We start from the raw sequence: 18,256 nt of genomic DNA, 5'->3' as shown, positions 1-18,256 counted from the left end.
CAATATTATTACTTCCTACTGAATAGTATTTTAAAAACTAGGTATTAAAAATACATCCTAGAAAAGTATTAAAATCCATAATAGAGCAGTACCATGTAACGGTCCCCCTCACTTCACCGTTTCATATCTCAAAACTGATTCGTGTAACACAACACTAACAAGGGGGGGGGGGGGGGGGGGGGGAATATTACAACAGTAGGTACATACATTTTTTTTTATTCAATTTGTCTATCTACTGAAGAGAGTGGGTAGGTAGGTGCATTCAGAGTTTGGATACAGACCACATTTGAAGTGAGGATGACATGTTCTTTAAAATACAGAATCAATTAAATATGATTTCTAATCACAGCTCCTATTTAAATGGAACTCCACTGGATCATCTTCAACAAGCTACAATTATTATGTACAGAGGCGCAAACTTATATTATTACTGTGGCGGCAGATATTCTTGGTTTCCATTTGATGGCAAATTATCGTCTTGATATTTTGTTTTTCAAGTAGAGAGGGAAGTGGAAACAGCAAAACATTTGGAATCCCTAGAGCAGACACCTATTAACAAGCATTTTGTTCTTACACAGTATTGGTAAAACGTGTGTTGAATGTACAGTGCATGTACTACGTATGCATGGAAAGTAAGCCGGTGCGAATATTCAAATTTTTGTACATCAAAACAAATAATTTATTATTCATTTTCAATTCGAAAACAAAAAATTACACTTCGAAAAAAAAAAATTCACTTGTATTCAAAATTTAATCAAACTGCTTCATATCACTTCATGTAACGATTGAAAATGAGGTCAAGAGTCGTCGTCGTACAATATGAATGTGTACATCCCATTTCATTGTATTAATGAGCCAGATATAACCAATCTGAGTTCATTCTAATGGCACAGTGAACATCAGAAAGCTAACGTTGAACTTAAAGAGACAATTTGTACAATATGAACAATTGATACGTTTTGAAACAAGACAAGCTCATAAGCATTTTGCCGCCACAGGAGGAGAAGAAGAAGAAGAAGAAAAAGAAAAAAAAACCAACACCCCCTCAAAATTAGAAAAAATTCTTGAGTTGTGTTCACAACCAATAACATGAAATACCATACTGAATAGTTTTTAAAATATGACTTCAAAATTATAATTAAAAAAAAATTTTTAGAAATGTTCACCACTATGATTATTAGATTCAATATAGATATTCAAGAAAATTTTTATTATTTGTATTTGAATTCTATTCAAACAAAAAACAGATATTCGCACAGGCTTGGTAGAAAGCGAGCAAACGAGGACTCTAATCCACTCCCTGGACGACCGTGCTCTCTCAGGCGGGACGGATGCAGGCGGGGAGAGGGGGGGCGGTCAGTACCTGCGATGTCAATGGACTTGGGGCCGGCCGTGAGCACGGGGATACCAGAGCGCTGGTGACGCGTGAGGGACGGCGTGCGCTGTAGCAGGCACGGAGGGCCGGCCTGCTGTGGCGGCGGGAACTGGTGCAAGTTCTCCGTGCTGCCTGTTTCCCCCAACCCCCCCACAGAGCGACGTTAAGTCTAGACCGCAGCCTGTTTGCGACTGGAGTCGGTCACTGTTTCTCGGCCGGGTCGAGGCCACGTCTGTTTGAAATGACGGACTGCCCAGCGTGCAGGCATGCCCGTCCGCAGTGTCGCAGCCGTTCTACAGGGCGATCGACAACTGGAGGCACTTTCAACAGACATGACCTACACCCAGAAGCCAAGAAGCGGTTACAGAGTGACCGTTTAGTTAACTGTATGGGGCCCCCGTGAGCAACTTCGCCCGACACAAAAAAAAAAAAAAAAAAAAACATAGACCCTCAATTACTGTTGACCTGTGCTGGTAAACCGATTTTTATTAAGCAAAATTGAGCTGGTTGAATTAAAAGAAATATTTTAAAGTTCCAAAAATACATCCTCCTCCAAGATGCTTGAAGTGAATCGCCAACACATTATGTATACACTGGAAACACTGAATATTATTAGTGAAATGACATGTTTAAGCATAATTAAAAATAACCATATTATTCAACTAATACAACCTTCACACATTAAAAAAAATAAAGGATTAGTCAAACAATTTAAAAATTTTGTTACATGATGTAAGTTATTTTTTTTTATAACTATTACTAGCATAAACTGCAAACCAACATCATTAACACTAACATTTGTGTGATACATACGGGACACTAGAATGCCCATTGTTTCCCACAGCATAACATCCATATAACCAGTCATGTTCCATAATAAAAAACAATATCTGACCTAGCAATAAAGAAACCAACTTAAATCTGTAAAAGTCAACATCGTTACAAAAAAAACTTACTATAGATGTGGGAGAACAGATAAAAGAACTTATTAATGTAAAAATAACCCATTATAATTGTGATTGATTATTTATAAAAAAAATTTAAAAACAAAACCATGTTTTAAATACGTAGTAGGAATTCTCTCGTAAATAACAAGCACATGACAAATGTGCATGAGTAAATGCACCATGTGAGACAAATTAACAAGTGGACAGTCATGCACAGACATAAGTAGGCTACACCAAATGTACTAAAAATAAAAGCAAAAAACCAAAACACCACAAACCTGTCTTTTTAAAAACTTATGTGTTTTTTAAGTTTAGAAATTTGCAAGTCAGTGTATACCTGTATTTCTGATCCTAAGTGATCAAATTGGATTTTAAAAAATATTTCAAAGTTAAGTTCAGCTTCAAATGCCTTGTTTGTTATTTTGTTTTTATTTTGCTAATTCAGGAATCTTTACAAATAAATATTAAGAAAATGGGAACATTGAAGTAAAACCATATGAAATCCTCAGCTGTAAAAAAAACCCTCAAAATTAATAGTAACCATGACACAACTAAGTAGGGCCTAACTTTTCATTCCCATCTTTCTACAAATAGCAGATCATGAGTAGAATACATCTGGCAGTAAAATTTAAAACCTTACTTTTCAATTAAATATCCGTATAAACTGCAACAAAACTAAAATAATCACTGACATGGCATGCGAGACCTAAGCAATACTACAGTGAAAAATATGAATGAACTTAGCACACAACTACCCATCAAGTAACAAAACTAAAACCAAAAATAACCACAAAAACCGAACAAATTATAATACAAGCCATAACACATGAGCTACCACCCCCAACAGGTAAACTTTTGGAGGAAAAAAAAATTTCTCGCAATAAGAATTGCAAAGTAACTGCATTCAATGAGTACAACTTGAAAGAAGTTTTTAATTTTCCTTTGATAAATTCTAACATTCCACCTTGACACACATAAATCCGAAATAAGAGTTATAACAATAAGTACCTTCAAATTCGACACAACCTACTGCAAAGCACAATAAAAACAATGTTACCAACATTGAATATTCAACTTCCTCCTTGCAGTTGGTCCTGGCTGCTTGAATGATGGGGACGCATTGGAGGAGCATTCAAACCCATGTGACATGTCTGGCGTTAGGCCAATCCTGTTACGAGGTGTCGGAACCTTAAAATCATTTTTCTTTCTAGCGGAGCTGTTAGTTTCTATTGAAACTCTACAGCGAGACAGTCTCTTCTTGCTTATACTACTACACAGGTAGGTGACAGTTTTCTTCTGGGTTGATTTACTACCGCTAGGGTTCACTCTGAGAGGTTTCGGTGTTGACAAATGAGTACCTGAACTTTTCATTTTCAAGGGTCTGCCTACACTTCTGGGAGGTCCACTTTTGCAGGAACTTTGCATGCATCCTGAAAGGGTTGCATAAAAAGTACAATACATTAAGATAATTATATTTAAAGCTAAAACTGAAATTATTAAGAATAAAAATATATTAATATGAACTTCCCAAATATAAAACCTTAAAAAAACTAAACTAAAATTTTTAAACATACATTACGTTCGGAAATAGCTGGGCATAAATTTAATGGGTGGTGGGGAATATGACAGAACAAACAACTTTTGTTAAGGAACAAATATATGGTAACAGAAACCTGCAAAGTTACAAGTGCGAACACTAGGGTACAAATTTGAATTTTGTACACAACCAGGTGCCTACACTGGCTGAGAGGACGTACGATTGCAGCGCCATGATTCAAATGCTCAGTGGGAAGCAGGCGACAAGCGAGAAGTTTAAAGTTTGCCAAACACACTTTAAACCAGCCGTTTGGTCATCAAATCACCCTACATAGCATGACACACCCTACTCAATGCACAACTGTTGTGAAAGCACACTTTGTGATTGCTGAAATTCTTTGCACCCCCTCATACATCATGCGCATACTGGCCGTCTCTAAAGCCTGTCATACCATTGTTATTTATATATTATGTAATCGCAGCATCACATTAAAGAAATTGTCAACAATGCGCCAATTGCCTAAAGCCAAACGTGTAAATGTACCACAAAAACCCATCCACTGTGCTGTAAACCAGACTGCTGGTTACTAGTGTGTATGGCTAACACTAAAAACCTGCACCCGATTAGGCATTTGAACATCTTGACGTTGTGATAGCGCATTCTCTCAGCCAATGGAGTGGTGCCTAGTTGCTACTGTTGCGAACTAGACATCTGCGAGCAGGGTTTTTATAAGTCGAGTCGAGTTTGAGTCGAGTTCTAGGCAAAAACTCACAAGTCCGAGTCGAGTCGAGTGAGTAGCATTTTTCACATATTAATTCAAAATCAGTGTACATAAAATATATATATATATATATATTTTTTTTTGTAACAGTAAAACTCTATTAAAAAAAATTCCTAATTAAGAATATTTTCTGCATAATGGTAAAAAAATTAGAACTGGCACTGTAAACAAATACAATTTTAGAAATTTACACTTTTAATAAAAAATTTCCTGTTAATGAGTCTAACTCTAAATTTCTTGGTAACCTTGAGAATTATATTAACAGGGTTTACAGTATGTTACAGAAATTTACCTAGTGAATTTGTGAAACTGCATTTAATTATAAATAACTTACAAACAAACTGTGGTTACAATAGAGTTTTTACACAAGAAAAATTTTTCAATCAGTTTATTACAATTTAAAACGAGGGAAGATTTTTACAAAATTATTTTAACAACTTTGGTTAGGTAAAAGTCTCTCATGCAAAAAAAAATTAGTTGTTCCACATGTTGTGGCAAGAGATTCTCTCTCTTTGAAGTAACTGTATTTCCTGCAGAAGAAAACAGTCTCTCGCTTGCTACTTGTGTAGCAGGAATCCCCAAGTACTTTTTTGCCACTGGTGCAAGTAAATGGAATTTTGATTCATTTTGGCACCACCATGCCAATGGATTTTCTGAGCGGGGAATAGTGCCCTCCCTGAAAAAAGTCCTTATCTGAAGATCTCTCTCAATGCTCTGCACTTCTACAAAAAAAAAAATCACAAAATTAGTTCAGTTTAGAAAAAAAAACTGAAAAAAAAAAAAAATTAATAGAAATAACTCACCAGGTGTTGTAGATTGCTGTCCTTTCATTTCTTCAAAAACAGACCAGATATTGCTACTATCACTGCTGCTTGTAGGTACACTTGATTTACTTTCATTAGTAACACTTTGTGAGGGCTGCATATTACAACTTTTCATTTCTAGGGCTTCTTTACTTATTTCATGCATTCCTAAGTCTTTTTCATACTTGTCAAGAAGAATGGCCTTGAATCTAGGATCAAGCATCATGGCGGTCCTATACACTTTATTCTTTTTGTATTCCGGGAATCTCGACTAAACACACTGCTTCAGTTGTTTTGCAAACAACACAGCTGAACCAGCTCCACTTGCATCAATGTGTTTCTTTAAAACACTATCGATTCCAATCAAAACTGGAATCACCATGGGTAATGTTGGAAGTCTGTCTACACACATTTCTTTAGTGGCTTCATAGATTGGCTGAAGCACTTGCACCATACCTTCTGCCATCTTCCAATCCTTGGCCGACAGTCCATCCCTACCATTTTCTACCAAATCAGCCATGACAGGTTGCTTTTGTTCTAGCAACCTTGAAAGCATCAGATATTCACTGTTCCATCTGGTGTCGACCATCTGAATCAGTTCATGAACTGGAAAACCTCCTTGTTTTTGTTTGGAGTGCAGCCTTTCCCTAGCCACATTGCTATGACTGTAATATGTCACTATATTTCTGGCAGAAGCAAGCAAATCAATGATACCGAGACCTTTCTTTGCATCACTGATGGCAAGTTGAAGCAAATGAGCAAAACACTGTATGTGTTCATACCCAGAAAGTGAAACAGCATTCACTATGTTTCTTGCATTATCAGAGACAACATATATAGGGACAGACACCTCAGCAAGGCCCCACGTGTGAAGAAGTTCTGTCAGTTTTGAACTAATGGCCTCTCCAGTATGATTGCCCGGAAAATGTGAAATGCTTAACACATGTTTTTTGAGCTGAAAGTTGTTTGTTATGTAGTGAGAAGTCAGGGATATATATCCTTCTCCACTCCGAGAGGTCCACATATCAGTTGTGAAGGTCAAAGAAAATATGCTCCCTTCAATGTCAGTCACCAATTCATCTTTAATGATCTTTGACTGCTCATCAAACAATGCTGGGATTACAGACCTTGAAAATGTAGTTGCTGATGGCAGGTTGTACCGCGGCTCCATGGTTTCACAGAGTTGTTTGAAACCGTAATCTTCAACTATTGTGTAGGGCTGGAAATCTGTTGCCATCATTTTTCCTATACACATTGTGATTTCTTTTGCTCGGGCATGATCCCGAGGTAACTTTGCTGGCTTCTGGAATGCTTCACCAAGGGTCGTTTGCTTGAAATTGTCATTTATTTATCGTTTCTGTGAAGGTGTTCTTGTTAAATGTTCTTCCTTTAGTTTCTTGTAGAGGTTAAGTTCATTAGAATGCTTCTCTAAATGACGAATCAAACTTGTAGTGGAACCAGTTGGAGTCTTCAGAGATTTGAAACATGTTTTGCACACTGCATCACAACTGCCATGCTTGTTGTAAAAGTTCCAAATTACTGACTTTCCTGAAAACTGCGAAGAATGAGATGATGTGGCATCCATCTCAACACTCAAAACGTATTACTTTCACAACATAAAACCTAATTTTTGAAAACTACTTTATGATTCTGCTCGCAAAAATATCCACGCCTAATTGCATTTAATTACACACAAATCCCAGTAGTGATCAGTTTTCAACTGCTGAAAAATAAATAAATATATATTGATTGATCAGGTAGTAATGGAGATATTCCAAACAAAATTGACCAAAATGTAATGTTTTTTAATTGTAATCATTGGAAACAACTATCACAACGTCAATAATTATTATTAGGTTTGCTATTGTAGTACATTATTATGGTTTTTACAAACAAAACGAATAAATAGTTAGAAAGAAAATGTTGAATAAATCCGTACAAGTTGGTACATTGAAGTTTGTTACTCCTAGTCACATGGTCGATATATCGATGTATCGAACTTGTCAACAGAAACGTATCTGACTTTGCTTGGCCTATACTGAGTTAAGCATCACAAGATAAAATAATAAACATGTTTATCAAATAGTATTTTCAGAGTATCAATAATTAAAAAATAAAATTAAAATGTTTAGGATGCTGCTTTGCCTAAAAATTTACAAACGTTTCCTTTTCAATATTTGCAAATTCACAGCCGCCAACTGCCTTTCCAAAATTTTCTATTGATGTAAACCGAGCATCTCGGAACATGCACGAAGACGGCACACTTTTACGGGAACTTGGTTATGTTGCTTTAGAACTTATTTGACTATTTTATGTAAAAACAACATTTGCAACGCATTTCATGCAAGTTACATTAACGTTTTAAGGGGAGCTATATTAAACTGAACTTAATTTTCGCATTCAAGTCACACACGTTTTGGTTCATGGCTGTATTGTTTACCGTGACACGTGGCTAAGGAAAATAAAAGACTAGGTTGTTTACAATGCCAAATGAAGCATTGTAATAAATAAACATCACACTATTCACTTTAAACTTTTGTTTCGTTGAAACATTTCTGATTGTACGTTATTAAATGCAGCTCTGTTACCGTAAAATGAGGGAAATGCTTCCGCATAAAGCGGGAAAGTGATACATTAATGCTATGCAGAAAATTACAGACATAAAAAAAAATTAATCACGGAAATTCGTAAATCCCGGGTACGTAAAAATGAGGTGTTAATGTATACGGTATATCATGTTACATTATAAAGTAAAGGATAATAGTGTTGTAAGACTTTTATTCCGATATAATGAGTCTTTTTTTTTCTCTAGGTACAGTGCAAGAAAAGCTCGCTCGAATTTCGAGTTGTTGAAAAGCCACGAGCTCGAGTTCGAGTATTACTAAAAAACTCGACTCGAAACTCGAATTTCGAGTACTCGCAGGTGTCTATTGCGAACGTAACCTTTCAGGGTTGTGTTTCTGAACGAATGTTTCTTAACAATACATTTCTTGTTTTGGAAATCCCTACCATACATTAAATATATGCCCAGTAATTTTCAAAACCCTCTTCTATTTTCTATGAACACTAAAACTACATAAAACTATGTTACATTTTTTGAAGAATTTTAAATAAAAAACTTAAATCATAAAATATTAATGATATTATTAATAAATACATATTAAGAAAATATTATGAAACATGGCATACAAATAAGTAAAAAATTAAATCAGACAACTTTGCTGCATAAACACTTCAATGGAACAAGTTTGGGAAATGCAAACATTACAATCATCCCAGAACACACACAATTTCGAGAAAATACTTGTTTTCTGAAAGTTAAAACATCACAGCCCCCAGTTAAAGACTGCTCACAGCAAGACTTCCAGAACCAGGGTGGCCTGGTCATTACTGAAAACACACATGCATGTTGGATTTTCAAATGTTTCTGGTAATATTTATATTTTCAAATATTTATCCAAATTTGTTCACAACATATCCTCAACATATTCTTCATATATTCTTACAACTAATATGTCTCTCTAAACAGACCTCAGCCTGTAACCGCCAAGAGAAACAGCTGACTGAAGGTGTAATGGTTGCACTTGTCTTCACCAAGTGTGCTAGGCTACACAACACATCCTGCAAGCCATAACAAGTAATATGGAACACTGAAAGTTTTGGCTTATTATGTTTGAAAATCCAGGATGACCTAGGTTAGGCCTCACCTGCCACACTAGTTAATAATTAGGGGAGGACCACTCAAATCCTCCAACACCACCAAATCTTTAATATTCAAAGGATTATTATGTATTTGAGGAAAAAAAAACCTGAAGAAAAATACTAGAGGAAATAAAGTAAATTAAAAAATTCAACACTGATAACCTCTGAAATTTACTAGGTCAACTTTTTTCCTTCATACCTATCCTGTTACTAGTCCCCAAGATATTGAACTTTTAACACGTAATTATATAAATAATATCACAAAAAGTATGGATTCTGGAAACTTAGTTTGTAAAGCAATCATTTATCATATTTAATATTTTTAATTTCTTGTCAATTATTTTTTTTGACCCTTGACACCTAGATTTGGATATATTTGGGTATATTTGATGTTCCATTTGGGATTCAAATTCGAGATTCAGATTTGAGAAAATTGGGAACTGACCCATCACTAGTAATACCATTTTTATGTCAATTTCTACAAGTATTTTAATATACACACATAATAATTTTTATTTTTGTGGCAAGATTGCAAGATTCTGTCCACATATTATCTGCTCGTTGTAACAAGTCCAGCCAGTATTCATAAACAAAACTTTTGCTCACCTAATTCAATCACAACCATTTTTCAAGACCATTTTCTGTCTTTCTCAAGCTGGGTAATGCACATAACTTAACTTCTGTGGTCATGCTCTTGAAATATTGCTTCACAAAAGAATATTAAACACGGAAGAAAAAAAATTAGGTGGGTAAGGCAGAGCCTTAGATTGACCAAGGGATTGTTATGGTTTCCACAGAGCATCAGGACTAAATTTTCCACACATTTCCACATTTCATGCACAGTTGGTCATTTCACATTTTTTTTAAATTTCTATTAATTAAGAGATTTTTCTGAAAATTTATTTCAATAGCAGTCTCAAATTTGTTGTTGGGTCTCAAAATTTTTTCCACCAGATACTGAATTAAAATTTATTTTTTGAGCTGTAAAAAGCAACACCAAGAAATGATTATTACAAACACATGTGTGAAATTTTTTCATATTAATTATATCTGTTGAGATAATATTAGTCGCAATATAACATGCAAGAGCACTATCATGATTAACTAAGATAGTAATATATAACAAAAATTATAAAAAATTTCATAACCAACACTGCCTTAAATTAACAGTGCATGTAACAATAACACTTCGCAGAGCTTCAGAAAGAAACCTCGAAGATTTGAAATTTCTCAAGACATCCGAGGTGGTGTCTGCTTACGAAAAGCATTTTTTAGAATGTGCCCAGGGCGGATGATGAGTTTCTAAACTGTATTTTTAGGAGAGTGGAAACGATTTAAATGTGTGTTTTCAGAATAATTTTCAAGGATGAATCTCCCCAGCACATAATGTTACGGTTGTCGCTCGTATCTCACAGTTGGCCTATGCATGACGAGAAGACTGCGCGCCAGTTCAGAGACAGTACAGTACTAGGAGCACCAGTGTCCTGCCTCGCGAACACAAATGCGACTAGAAAGGTCCTTTAAATAGTATAGTTTTCCTGACTGTAGGTACCACGGAGTCGGCGCCACTCACCGGTGGCGCTGCCGGTGAAGCGGGGCCGGGGAGTGGTCCCGTGGCGCCCCTGCTGGTGCAGGGAGTTGCTGCTGCTGGAGTTGGACATGGCGAGGTCTCCGTTCAGCGCCCGCTTGTAGGACACGTCCAGGGAGTTGAGCAGCGCCTCCGCCTGGTCGGGGAAGTGGCTGCGGAAGCTCCAGTAGGCCCTGCGCAGCCGAGGCATCGGCACAAGTTACGACGCGCAGAGCTCCACGCAGTGTGTCCGCAAGGAAAAAATATATATATATATTTCGTACCAATTTGGGCGAGAAAAATGTACTAGATTAAAAAAAAAAAAAAGAAAGTACTAAATTATAATTTGTCATGGTTTTTAACACTTTAGGAAGTTATTACGACATTGCAATGCTCTAACTTAAATATCACACCAAACACACATATACATTCCATAGTTTGTAAAAATAATGACGCTTAATAATAAAACATATTGGATATACTGTAATATTATTATATTAAAGAAAAAAGTACTAGATCTGAGCGTAAATCTACTGGAGCACTAAAGAACTTATAAAAGTACCAGATCTAGTACGAAAGTACTAACTGTGGACACCCTGAGCTCCACGTCTTTACAAGTCAATCACAAAATTCTCAAGACTTATTAAAGGTGACATTAAGAAAATATTAGGCCTTGCCACGTTGTAATTTCAAAATATTTTGATACTGCATGCAATTAGGCTCCCAAAGCTTAATTTTTTTGGGTCTACTTAGCTTTGGCTACTTGAAGTAAACATTTTGTGAACTGGTTTGATTATCATCACAGTGAAATTGTCAGTTATTTACTCACTGTGCTTCCAGACTAGAGCCTTGCTAGTAAAATTATGATTGTAAAGAGATATATATATATATATATATATATATATACATATATAAGTCTGGGAGGTATTATTAATGCCTTGGCATGCCAAAAATTGTGATGAATAGTTAAAAATTAGAATTATAGCATAAAGATGAAAAAATCCAAGACAACAGATCTTAACCCCCTTGAGAATAGCATTAAGCGCTATTATACTGGTCTCAACAATTTTCCTTTAATGATTTTCTTTTTTGACCATTATTATGGACTGAAAAAGAAAAAAGAAACCTAAAACTGGGGTTTTCACAGACTTTTGAAGTATGAAAAATTTGACAAGTAGTAAAGGTAAATGCAACAAGCCACCACACAGTTAGTGTCATCACTTAAAGTATCACAGAGATGTGTTACCAACGCTAAGAAATGGGACTGCACTGCAGTTCAGTTTCTAGCGTGTAAGGATGAAGGTGCCTGTGATGAGCGCCCAGTGTCGCTCCTTAGAGCCCCTTTGTAGAGCTTGTACACCCTGCCTGGCCGCACTATAAGGGGCGATGAGATGACAGTGGAGCATTGACAAAATAAATAGGTCAGGGCAAACTGGAGAAGCACACAAAAACCCACTGGCTCACTACAACATCCGCCATATTTACAGAAAATAGTATAGATAAGGAATGGGCTTGTCAAATCTTCGAATTATTCTTCAATACCATAAAATATTTAGTAATCAAAAACGAAATATTTTAGGGGAAAAAAAATTCATTACGCTAGGCTTCTGCGAATCCTGTTTTTTTTTTTTTTTTTTTTTAATTTGAATCAAATCCAAACAAACAACGAACCATGTTTTTCATACTGTACAGGAGTCCAAGTCAAATTTACACAAAATACAATAAAATGAAAAAGAGAAATATATAAATCATAATCACAGATTATTTGCTACGTATAAAAAGCATGCATGAACCTTGTCGCAGATAACCTATTGGAATTTCTTAACAAATCTTATTTGGTTTTATACAATTTAAAAATTTTTCATTTAATTTTATTTAACTCAGCCCCACTTGCAGTATCTACTGGCAATTAATAATTAAAAAATTATTTTATTTAAAATATCGAATTGGATTTCAAGTAATTAAAATTGAATCTAAAATATTTGAATTCTAATAGATGCTTATAAAACATCAACACCTTTGTAGTTGACAGGTCTTGTATCACTGTTGCCAACCAGAAAAGTAATTGTGGGGACATACAGTAATAAAGTACATGTACGGTGTACGGCAAGGCTTGCGCAGCAATTGCTAAAAAAAAATACGGTCATTTTGACAATACATATATTGTTTTGCAAAACAACTTATATTTAATCTTTTTTCTTCTTCATCAAAACGTCCTGAATGAAAATCAAAGTTGTTCTAAACTTTGAAGCCTTCTTACTTTTAAGAGGTTGTGTACCATTGCAGAGATTATGCGATTTTAAGGATGCCAATGCGCAAGTAGGAAATTAAGAATGAATCGTTCTTGAGCTGGTACAAAACCTTCTTTGAACAAATCGTGAGAGATTTAATTGTACCATACACAGGGGCGCAACAACAAAATTTCCAAGGGGGGGGGGGGGGGAGGCAATATACCTTTTGATAAAGAATCATCTATCCCCCTTATTGAAGCGGGGGGGTCCTCACGCGGGAAAATTTGTATTTCAAGGTGGAAAATGGTGCTATTTAAGCAGTTTTATTAGCTAAAAATTGATTACACAGCACTTTCTTTGCCCCCTGTTTGCCCCCACTTCAAGGTGTCAGAGAGGGGGGGGGGGGCGGGGGCAAAATACCCTTGCCCCCCCCCCCCCCCTGTTGTTGCACCCCTGACCATACACCTATCGTCCCAAAAGAATCAACTTCAAAATGTATCCGATTTGTACACCATCGCCGATTTCAAGCTCGAGTTGAGCGGGACTGTGTTTCATGGTTGCGTCGGTGCATTCCAGCGGTGCACGCCGTCGCACTCACTTGCGGGCGGAGAGGCGGGCCTCGAGGTCGGCGTCCGCGATGCCCTTCTTGATGGCCTCCTGCAGCAGGGCGCAGTGCCGCTCCAGGCTGTGGGTCGACCACGAGCTCAGAAGCTGCTCCAGGAACTCGCACACAGCGCGCCGGATGTCCTTCGACTTGGAGCTCAGGTTCTGGGTGATGATGGGTATCATGCGGTGCGAGTGGGTGTAGCGGATCAGGAAGCGCACCGTCACCAGCCCCGCCGACGCCATCACCTGGGACACGCGCGTCGTTCCCCAGCTCGCACCTTCATTTTGTCATTGACGAAGAGAATTACTTAACTCGATTTTCATATAAAAAACTGTTATACTAACAAATTGAATTGCAAATATATACTTGGCAACACCGGTTTAAGAGTAAGTACCTCCTTTTAATAGTCGTTTAACTTCCACTTTATGTACAGTTAACAGAAATAATGATCTTATCTTTAGGCTGATAACCAACTTTAATAAATTTGACAAAGACTAATTATTCTCCTTAGTTCTTAATGATCATGTGTGTTTTGGTTCTGTGTTGTCTAAATTGTAACATTTGAATTTTGTTTTATTGTCTTTGTTATGTGTGTTTTGTTTTTATATTGTATTGTTTTGTGTTTTTCATTTATGTTTATTATTGTGAGTGTATTTGTGTCCAATTGTGTGCCTACCATTAAAGGCTTTGTCCTGTTAGTTGGCATGTTACAATTATAAATAAATAAATAAATAAATAAATAAATAAATAATTAACAAAGCATCGCTTTTCGTCAGTGGTGAGCCCAAGAGATTTTGAAACATCCCCCCCCCCCCCCCCCCCCCCTCCGTTCATTTCTAATTGCAACTTACTTAGACAGGATGAAATTAACTTTCCCTGGAGAGAAAGAAAAACTTTTGTTCATAATAATCTGAATCCACCACAGAGTGTTTCATTACAATACAACTACAAAAGAACTTCTCACCATTTATTTCAAGAAAAAATTCACGTCACCTATTGTGGATGAATTTCACATATAGTCCCTTAACAGCCAGAAGGGCCAACATCACAAATGTCAAATTGTTCAGGATCAAATTAAAACATTTAAAAAAATCCTATTTAGAAAATATAAATATACAATTTTCTGTGATATGCCAGGACATACTACGAACGGCCATGATTACTGCCATAACAAAACCTCAATTTTTAAAAAAGTGTGATGTTGGCCCTTCTGGCTGTTAAGGGACTTATAATTGAAGGATTGCTGCAAGAACCACCGAAGCCCAGATTTGTACTTTTTTGAGAAACAAAAGTTTGAATTAGTCCGATTCTTGCTTCAAACACATAATAGGGTTCATTGGCAAACTGCTGTATCTCATTCAGATAAGTCTGCACGGATTGGATCCTGTTGTATTTGTACATTATGCGTGCAATAACTCATTTTTGACCAAAAAATTAACTTAACTGGTTTTTTCGGAAAACCCCTCAATACCTCTCCAGAAGCCAGAAAATAAAAGGCTACCAAAAAATACATGCAGCTTCTCTGCAATGAACTTGGATATTTTTGGTCATTTTGAATACACAGCAACATAGGCAATGCATAATACATAACTAATGAATGTTGATTATTCTAATAGAACACTAGTTGCTACATTCCATACGTCTAAGAGGGTAGCACCTGAGGTAGGGCCTCATAAGAGAATGTGGATAATATTCACTCGCAGTGATGAGGGTGTTGCAAGTGAAGCAAGTAACATGTGTATTGACATGATTTTGCATCGCTTCACAATCATCAAGGTCAAGATGCAGGCGACATACAGCTTGCAGACAGATTGTTTTGGTAATCTAAGATAATAATTAATATGACTGAAATTCTTATGAGAATTCAGTAAAGAATTTTCTAAAGCAGATGTACTCGCCGACAGTAAAAATTAGCATCCCTAATATTTTAATGACTATCATATGAATGCTTTTATATTTGTGTTGGGTATGTTTTTATATTAAAAAAAATCAAGCTGTCCACAGTAACAATTATGAAATAAAATAGGATGAAACAACGAAACAAGAAAAAAAAAAAGCTGCTACTGCTATGAAACTTACCTTGGCCGAATTCTGGATGAGATTAATGAGGTTCGGGAGAACAGCTTCAGCAAATTTGTCTAACTTATGCCTAAGTTTTTCTGAGAGGAAGGCGATTGTAAGGCATGCTTCGCGCACAACTTGGGACCGCAAGTCTTTGATCACAGCTTGGAATGGGATTTCAAGCAACCGAATATGGGCGAACAACTCTTCAAAGTTGGCGGCGCCAGCAATCAGGAGCGAGCGCAACTTCTTTAGCTGGAGAAAGAGAAAAAAAATCCACTATTAAGAAGTACATTGTTAAGAACATTGTTAATCATACAATTTAATTTTTTTATTTCGGGTTGACGTCTCGTCAACAGCAAAGACATCGCAGACGGGCACTCACAATGAGAAACGGAACAGGGATACAGGATAAGGAATCAGCCAGGGGCTACGGCAAAGAACTATCCCCCAGCATCTTATTGGAGTGGATTTGGGAAATCATTGAAAACAAAATCCAGCAGGGCAGGGCCTTGGATTCAAAACCCAGGTCCTCTGCAGTTTGAGTTCAGAGTCTTACACAGCAGCAACTCCCTCAACACAACACACTAGATTTTCATTTTGCAGACACATGTTGACTTAGTTTAAATTGTATCATGATAAAGAGATTTTTTTATTAAAAACATTAAATATCTGTGGCCCATTAATACTAGTTTAAAGAACATTTTCAGAGAAACAGATCCAGACGTGGACTAAGGTTAAAATTTTGGGAGGAAGTGATTTGGGGGATGAGTGGGAAAGTGGATGACCACAGGGTTTGAATGGTCACAAATTTGAAAAAGTAAAGCCTCTTATGTTTTTTTTTATAGCTTTAGTTATTATTAGTTATGGGGGTTATGGTGGGGATGATCGCCCTCATCACCCCATAGGACCACCACTGCGCAGGTTTGATTCACTGATGGTAATCCGAGGGTCATCCGAGTACCATTATGAATCATAAAAAACTGTACACTTCCAAGCAAATAATATACTCACAGCATCCACTCGTTTGTTCCAGTCTTTGTTGGGATCAGATATTATCTCGCGTATCTGATTAAGGGAATCATCCAGGTCACGGGAAGAAAACAACTGGACCGTTGGCACGTCTTCAAACGAACGCGTGAAAGTTTCTTCGTCCATAGCCCCCGCTTGGCCACCTGACGGGGAAAAAAATCAAAAACTATTTATAAACTTTTATCAAAATTTTTGTATGCATAGTTATAAATGTAAATATTTCTTTCACAATAAAGTTTTTAGCTGACACAGCAATCACCACATTTACCTGGTATGGAGTACAAAGAAATAATATACATGGGCCAAAGCTTACAGCCAAAATCCATCAGTAATGGCCAACTGGCCATGAAATCATCTAGTATGACTTGCATAAAAAATCTTTTAATGAAGAAACATTATCATACATACTACTGTTTATTACCAGCCTTTGTATTTATATATATATTAATGATCATTAAATACACTATGTGGCATGTGATGAAGTAAAAGTAAATAAATTATTCTTTTAATAATAAGTATTTACAAAAAATAAAAAATTTAAATTCTAAAAACAATTACCATTTATTTATATATATATATATATATATATACATATATAACAAAAGTATAAATAATATTTCGCAATATTCTGCTCATATATATATATATATATATAAATTTAAATTTAAATTCTAAAAACAATTACCATTAAAATATATATAGATTACAAAGGATAGAAATATTTTGCAATATTCTGCAATATATGAGCAGAATATTGTGAAATATTATTTTAATTTTGTAATCTATATATACTATACATATATTTTAATGGTAATTGTTTTTAGATTTTAAATTTATTTTTTGTAAATACTTATTATTAAAAGAATACATAATTTATACTTTTACTTCATCACATGCCACATAGTGTATTTAATGATCATTAAACCCAGAAATGCCAATGTTTTCTGAACACTAAAATAGACATGGCTCCTCCAGCTCAAGTTCAGTTGTCTGTGAGGTACTACCACGGCACACGGCACAATGCGGCGAAAGGAATACCTACTGTGCGGAAGTATTCAAGGTCAATGCCAGGTAGGTGGAGGGGCTATCACTTTACACTCCTCGCACAAGACCAAGGCCAGATGTCACCAGAGAACCACAACGGGATGACTGTCTTCAGACTACAGTAGTGCAACCACAAATTTGGTTTGACATGGTGCCCAATTTGCTTCTCATTCACCACCACATCTAAATGACTGAAATAGTCAGTACATGGAAAGGTTTAAGGTGCTGCAAATCTGCATAAAAACAGCTTAGAAAGCAACTAGAGCATATACTTTACAGTGCTCTTTCCAAGCAAAATGCTAAGATTAAAGAGAAACTATGTGCTGTTGGGAAGGCAGGAATTAAAACTGTTCCATTTAAATGCGGCATTCCCAACTTAACTCGTTTAATGTTTTCTCATAAACCGTGAAACTCTCTTACTCATTTTTACATTAATCTGTGCTTAAAGGCGTTGTAGTATGTCCGTAGGTTTGACAAATTATGAAACCACCTTTGAATAAAAGCAAGGTGTTACTTTTTAATTAAAAAATATATCTTTTTTTAAATGCTTTAAAATTTATAGCTGTTAT

At 36.1% G+C, this 18,256-nt stretch overlaps 1 protein-coding gene across 5 annotated transcripts in view; it reads right to left on the bottom strand.

Annotated features, from left to right (window-relative positions):
• Positions 1-18,256, bottom strand: part of LOC134528204 (CLIP-associating protein 1-B) — a 412,343-nt gene that overhangs the window by 61,696 nt on the left and 332,391 nt on the right. For 3 of the 5 annotated variants that reach the window (XM_063361604.1, XM_063361603.1, XM_063361602.1), the window contains 5 exons: positions 16,626-16,786; positions 15,630-15,866; positions 13,542-13,795; positions 10,719-10,906; positions 3,384-3,752 (listed from right to left, as the gene is read on the bottom strand). In XM_063361604.1, the coding sequence (XP_063217674.1) occupies positions 3,384-3,752; positions 10,719-10,906; positions 13,542-13,795; positions 15,630-15,866; positions 16,626-16,786 (1,209 nt within the window). Of the gene's footprint in view, positions 1-1,363; positions 1,508-3,383; positions 3,753-10,718; positions 10,907-13,541; positions 13,796-15,629; positions 15,867-16,625; positions 16,787-18,256 lie in introns of all 5 variants that reach the window. The other 2 variants (XM_063361605.1, XM_063361606.1) reach the window with 2 other exon arrangements.

The sequence above is a fragment of the Bacillus rossius genome, chromosome 1, assembly GCF_032445375.1.
Source record: "Bacillus rossius redtenbacheri isolate Brsri chromosome 1, Brsri_v3, whole genome shotgun sequence".
Classification (NCBI taxonomy): Eukaryota; Metazoa; Arthropoda; class Insecta; order Phasmatodea; family Bacillidae; genus Bacillus; species Bacillus rossius.
This window is presented reverse-complemented; position numbering and strand designations above follow the sequence as displayed.